At 64.7% G+C, this 12,121-nt stretch overlaps 1 protein-coding gene across 3 annotated transcripts; it reads left to right on the top strand.

The window, feature by feature from the left end:
• The first annotated feature begins 5,171 nt into the window (after nucleotides 1-5,171).
• On the top strand, nucleotides 5,172-11,409 carry SCNN1D (sodium channel epithelial 1 subunit delta). Of its 3 annotated transcripts, XM_032594173.1 has the most exons (13): nucleotides 5,173-5,296; nucleotides 7,129-7,505; nucleotides 8,018-8,225; nucleotides 8,335-8,525; nucleotides 8,698-8,786; nucleotides 8,862-9,025; nucleotides 9,126-9,224; nucleotides 9,502-9,619; nucleotides 9,982-10,060; nucleotides 10,146-10,203; nucleotides 10,316-10,443; nucleotides 10,557-10,632; nucleotides 10,751-11,409. In XM_032594173.1, the coding sequence occupies exons 1-13, from the start codon at nucleotides 5,261-5,263 to the stop codon at nucleotides 11,051-11,053; spliced, it is 1,926 nt and encodes a 641-aa protein (XP_032450064.1). In that variant the 5' UTR covers nucleotides 5,173-5,260; the 3' UTR covers nucleotides 11,054-11,409. The 3 variants fall into 3 exon arrangements, with proteins under 3 accessions (XP_032450062.1, XP_032450063.1, XP_032450064.1); XM_032594171.1 differs by having other exon boundaries at nucleotides 5,172-5,296; nucleotides 8,698-9,025; XM_032594172.1 differs by having other exon boundaries at nucleotides 5,172-5,296; nucleotides 10,557-11,045.
• The last annotated feature ends 712 nt before the right edge of the window (nucleotides 11,410-12,121 follow it).

The raw sequence follows: 12,121 nt of genomic DNA on the forward strand, positions 1-12,121 counted from the left end.
GCCCCGGGGTGGCCGCTCTAGCCGGCCGGGCGGACGTCGCCTGCGTCTCGCTGCCGCCTCGCGCCCCGCAAGGGGGCGAGAGCGTCGGCGCGTGCGCACTAGCGGGCAGCTCCTTGGGGCGGGGGCCGCGGGACGGTGGGCGCATGCGCTTCGGCGGGCAACTCCGGGCGGTCGGACCTCCGGTGTCTCCGCTGATCTGGTCAGGCCGCCAAGGCCCTCCTGGGCATCTTTCCGCTACAGCGTTGTCGGCGGGCGGCCCCAGGGGTTGTCAGCGGCCGCAGGGGTCCCGGATCCCCTCACTCTGCACACTACCTCCCCATGAACCCTGGCCGAGAGCGGGGCGCGCCAATCCCAGGAAGACAGACAAGCTCCGTCAAAGGGTGTCTCCGGAGGTGCCGGCGTGAACTCCTCCTTGAGTTCACTGGGACCCCGACCCTCCCACCATGCTACCCTCCACGGGATGGGAGCAATCCGGCCTGGGGAGCGCAGTCCTTGTGCCCACTTAACAGGAGAGAGCTGGAGGCGCTAGAATCCTCCGGCCCCATCAGTAACTGAACCTGCCCGGGGCCCCTGAGAGTCACGTCCTGAATCTCCTTGTCTGGCCACCAGTGAGGCATGGGGATGGGGAGCACTGCCAGAACCTGGGCCAGGTGGGGTCTGCCATGGGCAAGCCTGTCCAGCCCCTGCCTATGGGGAAAGCTGGCCTCATAAAAATAGTTTCACTGTTTCCCCAACTGAATTTTCCACCCAGCCCATGAATGGGGTCATTATGCAACAGTGGACACTGCACTGAGGCTTGCTTTCTGCTCCCACAGTCCCCTCCCTGGCCCTGGGGGAGGGGGAGGCAGAGCCTGGCCACTGTGAGTATGCCGGAAGCAGTTAGGTGCAGCTGCTGCTCCCAGGGCCAGCATCAAAAGGGTCCTGATTGCAGAGGCCTGGGGCTGGCCCTCTCTGCTCCTCAGGAGTGCCGTGGGGGAAGGCTTGGAGGGACGTGAGGATGGCACAAAGGAGGTAGGAGAGTTGGTGTCTGAACGCGGGGTGGGCTGGGCAGCTGAGTAAGCCAGCATACGTACTGCCTACTGCCCTCCCTGGAGAGAAAACCCGGGACAGGGCCAAGCGGGGGCTGGGGTATCCACTCATAGGTTGTTTCAGGGGAAGTGCTGCATATCGACTATGAGGCAGGTGGTAATCATCAGCCTGGACAGGTCTGGAAACCACGTGCCGGACTGCATGGCTCTGTGGGACAACGCTGGTGTTCCAAACCCTTCACCAAGCCCCTGAGTGCCTCTTGGTACAGGCCACAAGTCAGCGAGGTGACTGATCACACAACCATTAACAGATGCCAGCAGAGGGCAGGCAGCCATGCTTACCCTTGACCCTGGCCCACCCGGGGCATCTCAGGCAGGATCTGGCCCCAGGCCCTGGGCAGAACCCAGAAGGAGTGCCCATCGTCCCCCAGTCTGCCGCCAGGTGAGTCGACCCGTGGGAATCCAGCCTGCTTCCGCTTTCTACCACGTCACCCAGTCCTGGCCTGCCTGCCTGGTGGGGAGGCCGGCAGTTTCTGGAGCTTGGCCTCCTGCTGCGACACTGCGCATCGTGCCTGTGCCTTCACTCCTCTGCCTCCTCCGAGAGCTCTGCCGTCCCCATGCAGGGCGGGCCCAGCTCTTTTTAGCACATGGAAAGTTATGTAAGGGAGGCTACCCCAGGGCACCTGGGGTTCAAGCACAGGTGTGTCTGGCACGCACCCACGCGCACCTGCAGAGCATAGGCAGTGGCGGTACGGGCCTGGGTCCTCGGGCAGGTAGAGGCACTCTCCTGCCTCAGTTGGTCCCTGTGTAAAGTGGGGGAGCCAGTGGGGTTGCATCTTGATGGAAAAGCTCAGCTCAGAACCCCCCAGCATCAGTCCCAACCTCCTGATCACCAAGCACCCTTGAGTCACACCTGAGGAAGAAGGTTCCCGAGACAGATGTGGCCACCAGGTCCTGCCAAGACCCTCGCCCACCGGCCCCACCTATGCTGCCCTCCGGGCCAACAAGGCCCACGCTGCCCAGGCCTCTGGCCGGAGAGCTGGTGGCCTCAGCAGTCAGGCAGGAGTGGGCAGCTAGGCTGGCAGTTAACGACAACTGAGACCTTCTCAAACCCCAAAGCCACCCTTCTGGAGAAGAAGCTGGAGCTAACCTTCCTGCCAGACTTCCGTCCAACCACTGCCACTTCCGCCAATGGCCAAGCTGCAGGGAGAAGATGGCCATGCTCACTCCTGAGCATCTTGGGTCCAGGATCCATGCTCCGTGTCAGAAGAGCTGCCAGGAAGCCAAGAGGGTTAGAGCCAAGAAAACACCCCCCCCCCACCACCACCACCACCACCACCACCACCACCACCACCACCGGTTGCCACCCCCGCCCCAGGGCAGGACCTGAGGGTCTCAGTTGCATGTGACCAGTAGGGACCATGGGACCAGGGCTCAAGAGAGGGTACCAAAGAGCCAGCCTGGAGGTGACCAGGCAGGAAGTGTGCACACCCCACCCCTTCCAGTGGGAACACTGGGCAGACCCTGAGCTCCACCCACCCCCAACTGCCCGGAGGCACCTCAGGGAGCCCCCTCTGTGCTGGCCAGAGCCTCTGCTTAACACTGTGGTCAGTGCTTGGGGGAGTGAGGGGACTCTGCATTTGCACCAGGAAGGCCCCTCACCCTCCTGGAAGCAGGTGGGCCAGCCCCCAGGCCCAGGGAGGATGACCCCCACCCGCCCATGCCCACCGGGAATCCAGCACACATGCAGGGGCCGGGGGCTCGACTTCACTTCTGTCACACCAGAATCTCCTAGGACCGACTCTGAGCTGCCCGAGGGTAGGGCCACCCACGGAGGAATGAGCTGAGCCTGAGGGCCCCATGCAGCACCAGCACCGACAGTGTCCAGGACAGCCCCAGCCTGGACGGGGACACCTTGGCACCCCTAGACCCAGCCTCAGTGGAGGCTGGCTCTCAAAGTCCCGATGGGGGATGTACTCCAGGTGGGGCCAGCATCCTACTGTCCCGCGGAGAGGGTGGAGTGCGTGGGGCCTCTGAGGCGTCCACACATCCCTTCAACACACAGCTATAGAGGAGTGACCGCATGGGCCCACACTGTGCCAGGGGCTGGGGACGCCCTGCCTGGCCCCAGCCCTCAATCCTGCTCCTCTGGGGGCCAGTGAGGCTGGGGAGGCAGGAGAAGGGATGTGCCCGGAAGAGAGGCGGGGCTGCTGGCCTCACTGCCACTAGATGCAGTCTCTGTGTCCTCTCTGCCCTCTCAGAGGTGGGCTCTGGGGTGGCCTCCTCCCCTCCACACTGGTTGCTGACCCTTGGCCCTGGCGCCTTCTGTTGGCCCCTTGGCAGTCCTCAAGGTGTTTCCCCAGGAGGAGGGAAGGAAGGTTTGTGCCTTCTGCCTGGATGAGCTCAGGGCACTGAGCTTCCTCGGGGCACTCGACTCGAGTCCTTCAGGGCACTGGGCATCGATCGGCACAGGCGTGCCTCTGTCCCTGGCCAGGGCTCCTTCTCCCACAGGAACGCAGGGGCTCCCTCCCAGCTCCCTCCACGCTGCCCTTGGCTGGCAGGGACTCTGGCCAGACCTGAGCCGGGGCCTCCAGGGCCGTCCTTCCTGGAGGCTCGTTTCTTCAGCCTCCTGAGCCACAGGTTACCCCTGTTCTCATTCCAGAGCACCTGGGACCTTCCCGTGCTGCTCGGAGGCCTCCCGCAGGACAGTGTGTGCCCCACCCCCTTGGTAACATCGCCTACCCCACAAAGGGAAATTGCTTGCGTGGTGGCAGAGGCCTGAGACACCCCAGGCCCGTGCTGAGGTTAGGGGCTATGATGCTTGGGGAGGGACCAGTGATATCAGCTGGTCCCACCTCTGAGCCTTGTGCAGGAAGAGGAAACAAAGGCCCATTCTGCACTTGAGGAAATGGCTCAGAGAGGTTGAGTAATTTGGGCAAAGTCCCACAGTAAGTGACAGAGATGTGATTTGTACCCACACCCGCGTGAGTCCAAGGCCTGCTCTCCCCAGGCGTGAAGGCATGACTTCCCTCTCTAGGCATCACCAGTGGCCATCTGCCTCCTTCCAAAGCCACAAGGCTGATGACCCCACCCCTCCTCAGAGCCCAGGCGTCCCAGCAGGGCCTATTGGAAGTGGGGCTCCCTCCCTCATCCCCGCCGAGGGCCTCAGCACCCATTGGGGGCAGGGTGTAGACCCTGCCCTGGGGAGGGGGCAGTGGGGCCTGAGCTACGCCCTCAAACCTGGGATCAGGCTGAGGATCTGGTCGCTTAGGATGGTGAGGCCTCTGGGTCATCCTGGGGACATGCTAGACGCCCCCCCCCCCCACTGGGCCAGAGGGGTGTGGTGTCCTGGGTTGTCCTGCCTCTGGTGCACCGTCCGGCCTCACACAACGACAATGAGGCCAAGGACTTCAACCCCCCCCCCCCAGACCGTGTGATTTGGCCTTGAGTGTGGTGTGTGTTGTCAGCATGTGGTCTCAGCGCGTATGTGACCAAGACACGTGGTGTCTCATCTTCGTGGGAGGCGTGTTGTCTTAGCGTGTGGTGTGGTCAGCGGTGGCCATATTATATGGTAGGAAGGATGAACTGTGTGCCACGGGCCACCAGGTGCTATCTCCACACCCAGGCCCTGGGTTGTTCCCACAATTAGAGCCTGTCCCAGCAGCTGGGCGGCTGGCCCTAGACACCTGAGTTCTGGGAGCGGAGGCCCCTGCCCAGTGCCCCTTGGCCACAAATACCTGTAGTCGGTGCTCGCAGTGTGAGCCAGGCAGGCGGTGGGGAGCAGGCACCCCTCCCGGGCCCGTCAGGAGGCAAGCGGGCAGACAGGCGAGGGGCCAGGGCACTGCAGGGTCTGCCGGGAGTCCGGTGTCTGACCCAAGAGAGATCTGAGCGTCAGGAGCTGGGGGAGGGGGAGGTCTGCTCAGAGAGAGGCAGGGCAGCCATCCAGGGGGGGCTCTTCTCCCTCCAAGAGCCCTTTACCCCTAGGCCTGGCGCCCAAGGCTCTGGGCAAGAAAGGCTCACCCAGGGGGAGGACCCCCATCCCTGCCCTCATGGCTTCCCCTTCCAGGTCCAGAGTGGGTGTGCCTGCCCCCGCCAGCCAGGCCCCTCCCCGCCTCACCCCACACCCAGCCAGCCTGTTATAAATAGGAGGCTGCCTGGCCAGTGTCGGGCCACATCCCACTTTGCCTTGTTACCCACTACAGCGTCGTCATCAGGCCACCCACCACGGGAGAATGGAGGCACCTGCACAGGAAGGCTCCAGCTTCAAGGTACCCAGGGGCACCTGATGTGCCCACGCCGGGGCAGGGAGGGAAGGTCTTCTCTGGGGGTCTCTCTAGCCTGAAGTGGAGGGCGCTGTGTCCCACGTGTCACCTGGAGCACCAGCATGCACAAGGGGCGAGAGATGAGGGTCGTGTAGTCCCCACTGAGGGCTTGGTGCGTGTGACAGGAGAACGTGTATTTGCACACGCACGTGCGTGTGCGAGTGTGTCCGAAGGGGCCGTCGCCCCTGCTCCTGCTGTGTCTGGCTTGAGGCTTCTCGGATCCCGAGTGCCCACATTCACCCCAGTGCATCCGGGGCCCTCTTCCCAGGTGTCTGGACCCTGCCCCTATCTCAGGAAGCCCTGGGGGCTCTCACTGGTCCTCCAGATCCCCATCTTCAGGGCCTCCCCTTTTCCTGCCCTGATAGCCCCAGCTGGGGCAGAAGGGGGCTGGTTTGGGCTACATGTGTGGGGGAGGGTAAACATGGTTCCTGGATTCAGAGAGAACCTTCTGGAGCTCCTCTTGCCTAACCTAGGACGCACAGCTGAGGCTCCTACCTCACCCGTGAAGGCCCGCTCTGATCACGGGGGACACGCGTGTGAGCGGAGCTCTGTGCACGTGAGACCCACCATTAGCACCCTGTGCTGGTACCTGCTCCTGGCCAGGCACGAGGGAGGCCCGCAAACCTGAAGCTGGGAAGGGAGGCCACCCTACCCGCACCTGTACCTGTGGCCCCGCGAAGCCGTACCTACAGCCTGCTCCAACACGCAGGTTCCCGGAGCTCACGGGAGCAGCCTCTTTGGGTGCACCGGGCCGGGCCTGTGCTGGCAGATGCTTATCCGCTGCCCCTGGCTCAGCCCCCTCCCCAGGTGCCTCAGGAGGGGGCCAGAGCTCAGGAGGCCATACCCTGGGTGCAAGGAGGCCTAGTGATTCAGGTCAAGATGCGGACAATGTGGAAAGTCCACCGGAAGCCCATGCGGTGACTCAGCACGTGTTCAGGGCTCGCAGGCCTGGCCTAATCAGGGTCCCATGTCGCTGTGTGCCGGAGGAACTGGGGGTCTGGGGGCCCTGGTCTGTGGCTCTACTTCTCTGGGGCCCTCAGGTCCCCACCGCTGGCTGGCCCACTGACCCCTGCCTGCTCTTCCTGAAGCCCAAGGTCCACAAACAGGGCTTCGCTGGGGACACAACTTGGTAGATGACGCCTCGCTGTGGGCCCACGGCACTGAGCGACACTCAGGCCTGCCCCTTGGCCCAGACGTGGCCGAGCAGCCTGCTTCTGTCCGTCCCAATCAAATGTGGCCGTACTGGCCACTGAGGGCTGGTAGAGGCCACTGGGGCCCAGAGTCTGGTCTTTCCAGGGCCCCAGACTTTCCACATTGGCTCTGGGCCAAGGACGCAACCCAGACAAGCAGGCCACCTGGCCTGCCCCTCCCCCAGAGGCCCCTGCCCCACTTAGGGGACAGTAGCAGAGACCCACCCAGCCTCAAGCCAGCCCGCAAACAGTTTCGGGCAGGGCTTAGACACCATACCCTCCACTGTCCCCATCCCCACCAGCCAGACCCAGCTCTGGCTGCGATGAGGCATGCCTGAGGAGGCCGCCTGGTGCCCGGCCAGGGGTTGGGGGGGGGATGGCTGCAGGACTGGTCCCGAGCCTCTGATAGGGCCTCTTTCAAGCATCAGCAGGCTGGGCTGTGCCACAGGCGGCCGAGGGACACAACTGTCCCTAGAGTTCCCGGGGACAGAGAATGGAAGTCCTCCCAGCCTGGGGTGAGGAGGCCTGAGTGGGAGTCAGGCCAGGCACCAGGCAGGGGCCACACCAAAGCTTGCTTCTTGGGCGCAGGCAGGAGCTATGGCCCAGGCATCCGGTGGCTCCCCAGAGTCCCACGATGCCCAGCTGCCACCGCCACCTCAGCCCGAGGACGAGGAGGGGCAAGGGGAGGGGCTCGTGGAGCTGCACGCCTCCTTCCGGGAGCTGTTCACCTTCTTCTGCACCAACGCCACCATCCATGGCGCCACCCGCCTCGTCTGCTCCAGCCAGAACCGCCTCAAGACGGCATCCTGGGGGCTGCTGTTCCTGGGTGCCCTGGGTGCACTCTACTGGCAGTTTGGGCTCCTCTTTGAGCAGTACTGGAGCTACCCGGTCATCATGACCGTGTCCGTGCACTCGGAGCGAAAGCTCTTCCCGTCGGTCACTCTGTGTGACGTGAACCCACACAGGTGAGGGTTCCTGACTCCTCACCTCTGCAGCCCGCGGGTGTCTCCCCAGGCGGGGTCACAGTGGAAGCTCCACTGGCTCAGGAACCCTGAGCCTCTGGTTGGGGAGTGGGGGGTGGGACGGGTACCAGACAAGGAAGAGCCAGTTGGAGCTTGCAGTGGTCAGTGTCACCCAGACACCCAGGTGCTGGGCCGCCTGGAGCAAGGGTTCGGGTTGGGGGGTACCGGAGAAGAGAGCAGGATAACATTCCAGGTGGGGAGGCAGAGGGGGCAAAGAGGGGGGGAGCAGTGGCTGTGCCGGAAGGTTGGTGGAGTGCACGCGGGCTCCAGGCCAGGCTGGGGGCGGGGGGGGGGGGGGGGGCCTAACTCCGCAGCCCAGTTTGAAGCTCAGGCTTCCCGAGGATGGGGCGAGGCCGCTGTCCCCAGCGGTATCCCGTGACCGATGCGGGGGACTTTCGGGGGTGGCCCTGGCTCAGCTCACCCCTCTCCCTCGCCCTGACCTCTCCACCCGCCAGGCCGAGCTCAGTCCGCCACCATCTGCAGGCACTCGATCGGTTCGCCCGGGAGAACATCCGCTCTCTCTACAAATTCAACTTCAGCGAGGACGGGGATGGCCCCTTTGCCGACGACCAGGGCCCACGGCCTGCCTTCTACCTGGACCGCAGCGTCCGTCTGCAGAGGCTGAGCCACCCAGGTGGCCAGAGCAGAGTGGGTTTCAGACTGGTGAGTGTCCCTAGGCCTGAAAGGTCCTGGCGAGCCGTCATTCTGCAGGGCTCTGCATTGGGCGTGGGCAGGCAGGGAGGCTGTGCTGTGCTGACCCCATGCCCCTCAGTGTAACAGCACAGGCGGAGACTGCTTCTACCGGGCCTTCTCGTCAGGTGTGACAGCCGCCCGAGAATGGTACCGCTTCCACTATGTGAGCATCTTGGCCCTGCTGCCCGCTGCCCACGAGGACAGCCACCAGAGCCACGGTGGCCACTTTGTCTTCTCTTGCCAATTCGACGGCCGGGACTGCCAGGCCCGGTGAGTAGGGGTGGGGCGGGCGGGTGGCTGCTCCCCTCGCTCCACCCTGCAGATATGGGTGCCACCGCTGAGTTTCCTCCAGAGATGACGCAGGTCAGAGTCCCTCAGGCCACATGCAGTGGGGTCATGGGTCAGAGGAGGGTGCTGGTCTGAGTGTGGCTCCCGGCTCCAGGCACTTCCAGACGTTCCACCACCCCACCTATGGCAGCTGCTATACCTTCAATGGTGTCTGGGCTGCGCAGCGCCCGGGCATCACCCATGGTGAGTGCCAGCCGCAGGCGGAGTGGGGGAGAAGGCATCCTGGCCAGCCTGGCCTCACCCCGCTTCTTCCCCCAGGAATCAGCCTGGTCCTCAGGACTGAGCAGCAGGACCACCTCCCGCTGCTGTCCACGGAGGCTGGCATCAAAGTCATGATTCATGAACGTGACCACACACCTTTCCTGGAGCACCAGGGTTTCAGCATCCGGCCGGGGACCGAGACCACCATCGGCATCCGAGAGGTGGGTGCGCCCCGTCCCGCCCACTCCCCACTTGCCTGCCCAACCCTGGGGCCTCGAGGGCCGGGACAAGAGTGGGACTGTAGCGTTCTCCCTCCCCCAGGACGAGGTGCGCCGGCTGGGGAGCCCCTATAGTCACTGCACCGATGGTGTGGAGGGTGTGGGTGGGCAGCTGCTGTACAATGCCTCCTATACCCTGCAGGTGAGTCTGGGGCCATGGGGTGGGAGGAAGGGAGCGTCTCAGGGAGGACCCAGGGGAGGCCGGGGGAGAGGACGGTCAGGAGAGGAAGTTGGGGGGGGAGGGACGAAATGGGGAGAGGCGGGGAGGGCTGGGGGAAGGGGGAAGGGGGTGATGGAGGAGGGCCCAAGGAAGGCAGGTGCGCTGCTGAGAAGGAGCTGAGCCAGGACCTCCTGCACGCTCTGGCGGAGGGATGGCTGCCTCTGGAACCTTCAGCCCGTGTCCCCTGCTGTCCCCCCAGGCCTGCCTGGTATCCTGTTTCCAGCAGCTCATGGTGGAGACCTGCTCCTGCGGCTACTACTTCTACCCTCTGCCGGCAGGGGCCCAGTACTGCAGCTACTCCCGGCACCCAGCCTGGGGTGAGACCCGCCCCGCCCCGTTCCGCCCCGCCCCGCTCGCGCCCGCTCCGCCCCATTCCTCTCCGTTCCGCCTCGCCCCCTCCGTCCCGCCCTGCCCGCTCCCCCCCCCAACCCGCCCGTTCCACCCCGCCCCGTTCCGCCCCGCCCCGCCCGCTCGCGTCCGCCCCGCCCCGTTCCGCCCTGCCCCGCCCAGTCCGCTCCACCCCGCCCCTTTCCGCCCGCTCCGCCACGCCCCCTCCGCCACGCCCTCCCCTGGGGGTGGAAGGCGGTCAGGCCTGGTCAACCTAGAAAGCGCTCCTCCACGCCACCCTGGGTCGGAGTGATGGGTTCATCCGTGACCCCCCCCCCCCCCACCTCTGCAGGCCACTGCTTCTACCGCCTCTACAGGGACCTGGGGACACACCGACTTCCTTGTGCCTCCCGCTGCCCCAGGTCCTGCAGGTGAGTGGCAAGTGCTGGGGTTCAGGGTCAGGGGTCACTGCCATAGCACGACAGCAGGAGTGTTATGGGGATCTGCCTCTCCTAGGGAGTCTTCCTACAAGCTCTCTGCCGGGACCTCGAGGTGGCCTTCCTCCAAGTCAGCTGTGAGTCCGCCGAAGGGGTGGGGTGAGGGGCTGACAAGCTGGTGGGCCTCCCAGGTCCCAAAGAGCCCACCCTGGACCAGGCTGTACCCCTGCTCTTACCCCTGCCCCACAGCACCCTGAGGGCTGGGAGGAGCAGTGGCCACAACGAGGCTTCTGTGTGCAGGACTGGATCCTGGCTGTGCTGGGCAAGCCAGGCCGCAGGAGCTCAAGCCAGAGCAAGAGCCCAAGCCCAAGCCTCAGGTGGGTGCGCTCCTCCTCCTCCAGAGGTCTCGCCCGGGCCCCTCCCCCTGACAGCCTTGACCTTCTGGGCCCCAAGGAGGAGCCCTGCCCCTCACACCTCTGCCTTGCCCCAGGAGCAACATGGCCAAGGTGAACATCTTCTACCAGGAGCTCAACTACCGAACAGTGGAGGAGACACCCGTTTACTCGGTGAGCCAGCCAGGAACCAAGAGCTGTGGTGGGGGCAGGACCAGCCCTGGTCAGGCCCCCCGGGGCCCGGCCATGGCGCAGCCCTGTGCACCTGCTCACCGCCCACTGATGCCTGCAGGTGCCCGAGCTGCTCTCAGCCATGGGCAGCCTCTGGAGCCTGTGGTTCGGCTCCTCTGTCCTCTCTGTCCTGGAGCTGTTGGAGCTGCTGCTCGATGCCGTAGCCCTCACACTGCTCCTGGGCTGCCGCTGGCTCCGCAGAACTCGGGGGTCCCAGACAGGGGCAGCCACAGTGGCGTCCCACGCCAAGCCGGAGGCCAGCCAGTTGCCCACTGACTGCAGGAACGACGTTAATCATCTGGGGGGCCCTGCCGGCCTCTTCTCCCATGCCGCTTCTGGGAGCTGTGGCAGGAATCTTTGCTGAAGAGTTAGGCCAAGTGAGAGCCCCAGCCTCCTGACACCTGAACCAGCCTGAGCTTGTTCTGACCCTGCGGAATATGGGAGCGGTGGGCTCTCCTGGCTGCCCAGAGTGAACCAGACCAGCCCCACAGAGCCACCACCAGGCAGCCAAGCCAAGCCCAGGGCCCAGGAAGCAGCAGCACGGAGCCCGCGGGCAGGCAGGCAGGCACCAGGGTGCCCAGCCCATTGGGCCCCTCTCATCAGCCCAGTGGTGGCCCAGGGGTGGCCTCACTCAAGGAGGCCCAGGGCAGGGGGGAGGGGAGTGTCCCCACCACTCTGGATTCCTGCGTCTAGTCTGTACGTACCCGTGAGTGTGTGCATGCGAGGGGGTGGGGGGGACCTCCACATGGGAGTGTGCCTGTGTTTGGTGTCACTGTCACGTAAAAACGTACGTGTGCTTCTGAGTGTGCCAACATATCTGTCTACACCTATGTGTAGGTGTGTGCGGGCGTCAGGCAGAGCCTTCCTTAACTCAGGACAGGTGGAAGGAAGGGTAGGGCCAGGCCAAGGTAACCTTGGTGACCTTGGGCTGCTTTGTAATAAAACTTGTGATCTCACCTGGTGGCCGAGTGTGTGCACCTCCCCAGTCACCCTTCCTGAGTAAGCTGGAACCCCCAGGCTGCACCACCACACCCCTCAGAGCCACAGACATGCTGTGGGGGCCAGGGGGCAGGAGGGCAGCTGTGCCCACCGCTAGTTTGCAGAGCCAGGGCTTGCCCAGGAGACAAGACCAGACCCAGATCACCCCCACCGCTTTGCATCCACTCCTACTCCCTCCAGGGGCCACAGTCCAGGCCAGAGAAAGGCGGAGGGCCCAGGGAATGGGGCCTGTTGGTGTTGGGAGTCGGTTTCCATCAAAGAGGCCACAGGTCCCCAGCAGGTCCCCAGCAGGCAGAGGCTGGGTTCTGACTTACTGTGTCCTTTGGGGGCACTGGTGCTACCCCACTCAGGGCCACCCCTTGGAGAAGGCAGGTGACCCGGAGACACCCCCTCCCCAGCTGAGACAGAGTGGAGTGAGGCGGGTGAGCCAATG

Source organism: Lynx canadensis, chromosome C1 (assembly GCF_007474595.2).
Source record: "Lynx canadensis isolate LIC74 chromosome C1, mLynCan4.pri.v2, whole genome shotgun sequence".
Taxonomy (NCBI): Eukaryota; Metazoa; Chordata; class Mammalia; order Carnivora; family Felidae; genus Lynx; species Lynx canadensis.

Coding starts and splice junctions, on each gene's coding strand:
- SCNN1D (XM_032594171.1), top strand. CDS start 5,261: ATGGAGGCACCTGCACAGGAAGGCTCCAGCTTCAAG. Junction 9,026..9,125: donor CCACCATCGGCATCCGAGAG/GTGGGTGCGCCC, acceptor TCCCTCCCCCAG/GACGAGGTGCGCCGGCTGGG. Junction 10,204..10,315: donor GGCCTTCCTCCAAGTCAGCT/GTGAGTCCGCCG, acceptor CCTGCCCCACAG/CACCCTGAGGGCTGGGAGGA.